This window comes from Haematobia irritans, chromosome 3 (assembly GCF_050003625.1).
Source record: "Haematobia irritans isolate KBUSLIRL chromosome 3, ASM5000362v1, whole genome shotgun sequence".
Classification (NCBI taxonomy): Eukaryota; Metazoa; Arthropoda; class Insecta; order Diptera; family Muscidae; genus Haematobia; species Haematobia irritans.
In genome coordinates, this window is record NC_134399.1 from 36,449,357 (window position 1) to 36,455,413 (window position 6,057).

Sequence of the window (6,057 nt, forward strand, 5' to 3'; positions counted from 1 at the left end):
AGATTTTGAAATGTATAGAATTTGCTACATAGTTCAGCTTGAATCAAATAACATTTATTTTGTTTGTAACAAACTTAAAGTTATTTTCAGGGACTGAAAACACGTTTACATTAATTAACTTCGGGGATATAGTTGGCCCCCCTATTGAAACAACCACAACTTCGCACAACAAAAATTTTCTAAAACTCAAGGAATTTTATGGAAGTGTTTATTGATACTGTAATGAAGAACAACCCAACCTTAAAGAACTTCTGACAAAATGGAATTTAGGCTTCTTGTATGATATTTTTCTTGGTAAGTAATGGTAATATTAGTTAAAAAATTTATTTAAAAATTATATTTTCTATTTTTTTTTGAGTATATGTGTTTCATATTCCTATATAAGCTAATGTATACTTTAAAATGTATCTAATATTTTCAGCTGAAGATATAGATATAAATGTTCTCAAAATCCTTGAGCAAAGACATATAGATAAAATCTACAAAATAACAAATATGACAATTGGTCAACAAGCCATGTTGGAATACAATTTAAAGGTGTGGAAAGCTTCTGGAACTACATTTGATAAACCTCCGGAAGAATCATTAAAACCTTCTTCTTTAGAGAATAAGCAGCTAAAATCGCAGGGCATTTCAGTCGATGAAATTTTAGCGAACACTTCAAATGGAAAGGAACTTTTAAAATATTACTCCAGGTATTCATATTTTAATGAAGAGCAACGAAGTTTATTAATTAATACAATTGTAAAATACATCGAGAGCTCTGAAATTACATGCGGACTATCTGAATGTACGGAAATTGAAAACCAAATATGCTCTATTTTTCCTTCAGAGCAAATTGTCAGTTTTTTACTTAAAACCCTAAAATTTTTGAATGCTTCCACATGTATTTTTTACAATTTTTCTCCTTCAGGAATTCTATAATACAGGCAAAAGGGGAAAAATATACAATAAATTATCAAACAATAGAAGGGCATCAAGAAACGTTCTTAAAGAAATTGAATCAAACGAAAATACTGAAAACGGTAAATACTTAAAATAATTACGTATATTTTCTGCAATTGTATCTTTTGTAAAGTAATACCCGAGGATAGCTACGGACCCATTCTTCAAATTCTTCGCAGTGATGGTATTTCAAATGAAGAATTCGATATTTATTGGCGAAAATGTGCGCCTTTACGATTTCAACAAATTGCTAAATCCAAACACAATGGCGAAATTTACCAGCAGTGGCCGGAATACTTTTTTAAATCTGGTGTTAACTTGGTAAGTAGAATTTCAGTGTATATTTAAATATTTATACAAAATTGATTTTTTCTTCCTTTTTCAGATTAATATAGATTTCGCACTAAAATATCCACATGCAGCAGATTTCAAAGAAAGATGGACACAATATTCTGATAAATTCGCATACGTCATGAGGACCAAAATATCGCAAGCGCATATTTCAAATAAATTGGTTAATCTCACTACATTGAATACAGGTGGGTATTGTAATTTTTTTTATCACAGACAAAGTAATAATTTCCATTTTCTTAGACTCGAGAGACTTTTCGCTTTTGTGGTACCTTCATCATTTACTACCTCCTCAACAGAGATCTAAAACAGATGAATCTGGTGCAAAATTCCGTAAACGATGCACGGTGGTTGAGTCGCAGGAGGGGTTTGCTGTTGTTGGAACTTCAATGGAAGAGATTGAAGCTAAACTTAACGTCCTCAAATTGCAAGCGAAAAATATACAGCCTAGATTGCTTATGATAGGTGAAATTAATGATGTTAAGTCTGTTTTAGTATATTTTGATAATAACAGATACAACTTTTTATCAGTACTGGATGCCTTTGATACCTTATTTAAGATATTTTTCGTATTTAGTCTTCAATTTCCTGAAGAATCTGATGTATTTTACAATTTTATTCAACTTTTCCTTTTTAATCTACCCACATCTAAAAAATACGCTAAATCATGTTCATTAAAACATGAAATATTGGCTAAAAACAACTGACTGTGAAATATAAGTTTAGAAGTTTAACATAATTATATTTATGAATTACAAATTTAATATAAATAATAACAAATACACGTAATTACATTGATGAATTATATTAGACACACAAATCGGTATTTATATGAAATTTCATGTGAACTTCATTAACTTAATATTATTTTGTCTAACTTTTTATTTTCTTTACTATAAATGAAATGTTATTAGGTTAAGTTTGTTCCTTTATTCCATAATTTGTACTTGTATAATTTATACATCTTTTCAATAATCACTAATAAAATGATTTAAGAAAAATGATTGTAACGTGTTTTTTTAGGTAGAGCCTAAAAATAGGCTAGGTTTTTCTGCAGTAATTTTAATTTTTTAATCACTGCGGTAATTGATAGTAACATTAGGTTTATTAAAATAATTCCATAATTTTAATAAACGCAGTAATTGAATAAACCAAAATGGTTATTATATTGAGAGAAATTATTCAATTATCAAATTAATTAATGCAGTTTATTACTGTTAAAGAATATTTTCAATTATTGGCGTAATTTATTTAATAATGCCAATAATTGAACATTTTCACGTTTTCAATTATTTGATTAATTAATTTAATAACCATGTTTATTAAAATATTTTTATGGTTTCAACAACATACATAATTACTTTCAACATTAAATATTCTCAGAAATTTTAATTACCTACAATGATTAAATTTACAATTTTGGTAATTAAAATAATTAGATAATTGAAAATACAAATTGGGTTATTGAGTTTACAAATTTTTTTATTAACCCAAAATTAATAAAAAAAATAATTGAGTTTACAATCTCAGGCCATTTTCAATAATTAAAAACGATTTTTAGTTTTTTCTGTGTAAAATTGCTTCAGATTTACATGTTTCCCATATTTTTTTACTAACATTGTGTTCCAACCTAGTGCATTAGCTGACTTACATTTTGAGTCTATAGATTTTGTAGAAGTCTATCAAATTCTGTCCAAATCGAGTGATATTTAAATGTATGTATTTGGGACAAACCTTTATATATAGCACCCAACGGATGTGATATGGTATCGAAAATTTAGATCTACAAAGTGGTGCAGGGTATAATATAGTCGGCCCCGCCCGACTTTAGACTTTCCTTACTTATTTTATTTGAAAAAGTGTGCTTTTTTTCGCATGTGCTCTTTTTATAAACTGAATGTGGGTATAAGAAGACAAACCGGTCCAACGGATTTGATCACTATAATCACCAAACAACAATACAAAGTTGCATTGCATTTATGAAAAAGTTTTGTTGGCTCAATTTTAATGATAAATTTCTTTAATATTACGAACACCAAACTTTATTAATCTCCAAAACTCTTTCGAATCTTGAATCATATTCCTTAACTCACTTTGCATTTTGATCTCACCTAAAGCATTTCGTTCCTTCAAAAAAAAAAAAAACTAAAAACTCAAGGTAACAACCAATAGATTTTTTTGAGTTTTCTTATGACTATGAAACGTTCTTGTTTGCGAAGGAATACCATGTGCTTCTTATTAACGGCATTAAAACCCAGCAGGTATTTCACACCTTTTGCACCCCGCAGTGACCGTGTCCGAAAGAAGGCAACCTGGCTGGCATCAAAGGCAGCTTAAATCTTGAGATCTCAATAACGGCCTGATCATAGCCCGAATGCATTATGAAATAATGATATTACCAAATGAATTGCCAACACAATAAAAGTGATGACCACTTTCACGGCTGGCTATCGGGAATTGGTATTGCATGGATCGTGCATGGTAGTGCACTAAGAGCTAAGAAGCGCTATGAGAATGAGAATGCAATATGAAGAAGTGTGAAGCCACAGTCGTACACAAAACTAATTGTGGCCTCAGGAGCGTTACTTAAATATTAATTGGCATATTGTAGCGCGATGAGGTTACAATCATAGCCACCGCATCCATGGATCTCCAATGGATCTCCTTCAAAAAGATCATCCGGCCTTGTTGTGTTAAGCACATTTGCCTGTTGCTTCTTGGTATCTAAGGCAACGGAATTCACCACAACGGAAAAGAGTAATAGAAATATGAGTGAATAAATTCATGTCGTTGCTGTTGTTGTTGGTGTTGCTGCACTTATTCCAATTTCCAGTTTCAAGATTCTGGGATTTTCTTGTTGCTCAAAATTAATTGCACTGCCATGATATGACGAAAATTACAGATCCCAAGATCCAACTGCAATCCAAAGTTTTTGTTATTTGTTTCAGCTTCAAAAGATTACCATAAACCGGCATAAAAATAGAGATATGGATTACCTCCTACCACCAGCACCACCACAACCACTACCACCACAGTAGGGAAGTGAGTTCATTTTAAATATGATGTCGTTATGATTGCCCGAGAGAGTATTTCTCTGTATGTCTTTCTGCTTGTCGGCAAATTTAACCGCTTGTTTGTTTGTAACTACGAGTATGTTGCTATCAATTGTTGTTGTTTCTTAGCTGGCTGGGGGGAAATTTGTGTTCACTCACATTACCTGCAATGGGAGAAACGCCATTGCAAAACGCCATCAACATCAAATGGCTTTGTAATGGAAAATCGTTGCATTGTGGTAAAAGCACGAGTGTATCAATGCGAGAACAATGTCCATGTCAAATTAGAATAATAAATAATGAATTTTATTGTAGGTTTTTAATTAAAGTTTTCTTACTTAATCGTGGCATGTGTGTGTATATGTTTGTCTGCATGTGTTTACTTTTATTCCTTGAAGCTTTATTCAAATTATGCTCCAATCAGTTATATGGAATTTACGAGTAATTTTAAATAATAAGATTATTACAGAGCTTACACTGAAAAAAGTATTGCATTAATACGAAAGATTACACTGTTAGAAAAATATGTTTTTCATATGTTCCGATATAAACAAAATGTGTTTCGTCCACAATTTTTAAACACAATATATTTAAGTGCAAACATTTAATGTTCCTAAACTAACACTAAATGTTTGGGACACATATATTAATATGTTAGAATATGTTATGTTTGGGGCATGAATGTTTCATAAAAATAATATGTGTGAATGTAAACATATATACATTTACAAATTTCGAGTAAACATATATACGTTGTGATATTTTATTCAGAGAGCGACACAGAGAGAGAGAGAGTATACACACAAAAAATATTTTTCTGATTCAATCACGAAATTAATTGATCCAATTAATTTTTTAATTGAAATGCCTTCAATCACAGAAATGATAGTATCAATTAAAAAATTAATTGACAGTCAATTAAAAAATTAATTGATCCAATTAAAAACTTAATTGATACTATTAATTTGTGTGATTGATTTTTATTTCAATTAAAAAATTTGTTGAATCAATTAAATTTAACTGGAAAAATTTTCGTATTTTTTTTTCTGTGTAGAGAAAGAAATAGAGATGGAAACCGGGAAGGTTGACGAAAGATATCAACATAACACAGCGAGAGAATTAAAAGAGAGCAACTTCTGTGACCGCAACAAGGACTAAGTCAAAATATTAAGGCAAAGGAAATTAAAAACAAGTATATACAGCACTAAGTTCGGCCGGGCCGAATCTTAAATACCCACCACCATGAACCAAATATTAGGGTTTCCTTTGAAATTTCAGGAGGGCTTCAGGACTTGAGGACACTTCCCGAAGATAAATTTAAAGATTTCACCTATGAGCACTATATCAGATTCTGGATTTATAAGAACCATTTTTGTTTGAGTTTTAGAGGAATCATTAACATCTCTTGTAAGTGTGCAAGAAAATTATAAAATAACGTCTTGATTTGAAATCTTAAATCTGTAGAAGTAAAATCTGGAAATTTTACATTGAGTTTCAAGCAATTTTCATGATCAGTGCGCCTTCTAGACCCTCAAGAAGTGAAGTCGGTCTATATGGAGGCATTACCAAATGGACCGATAAAAACTTAATCCGATACACGTTTTTGTGAGCCTAAAATACCAGAATATTTACAATTTCAGGCAAATCAGATAAAAACTACGGTTTCTAGAAACCTAAGGAGTTAAATCGGGAGATCGTTCTTGTGGGG

The 6,057-nt window shown here is 30.8% G+C and overlaps 1 protein-coding gene across 1 annotated transcript; it reads left to right on the plus strand.

Moving 5' to 3' along the window:
* The first annotated feature begins 233 nt into the window (after positions 1–233).
* On the plus strand, positions 234–4,076 carry LOC142230843 (uncharacterized). Its single transcript, XM_075301466.1, has 7 exons — positions 234–294; positions 422–840; positions 914–1,025; positions 1,079–1,266; positions 1,331–1,484; positions 1,540–1,898; positions 3,930–4,076. The coding sequence occupies exons 2-7, from the start codon at positions 496–498 to the stop codon at positions 4,074–4,076; spliced, it is 1,305 nt and encodes a 434-aa protein (XP_075157581.1). The 5' UTR covers positions 234–294; positions 422–495.
* Positions 4,077–6,057: the final 1,981 nt, after the last annotated feature.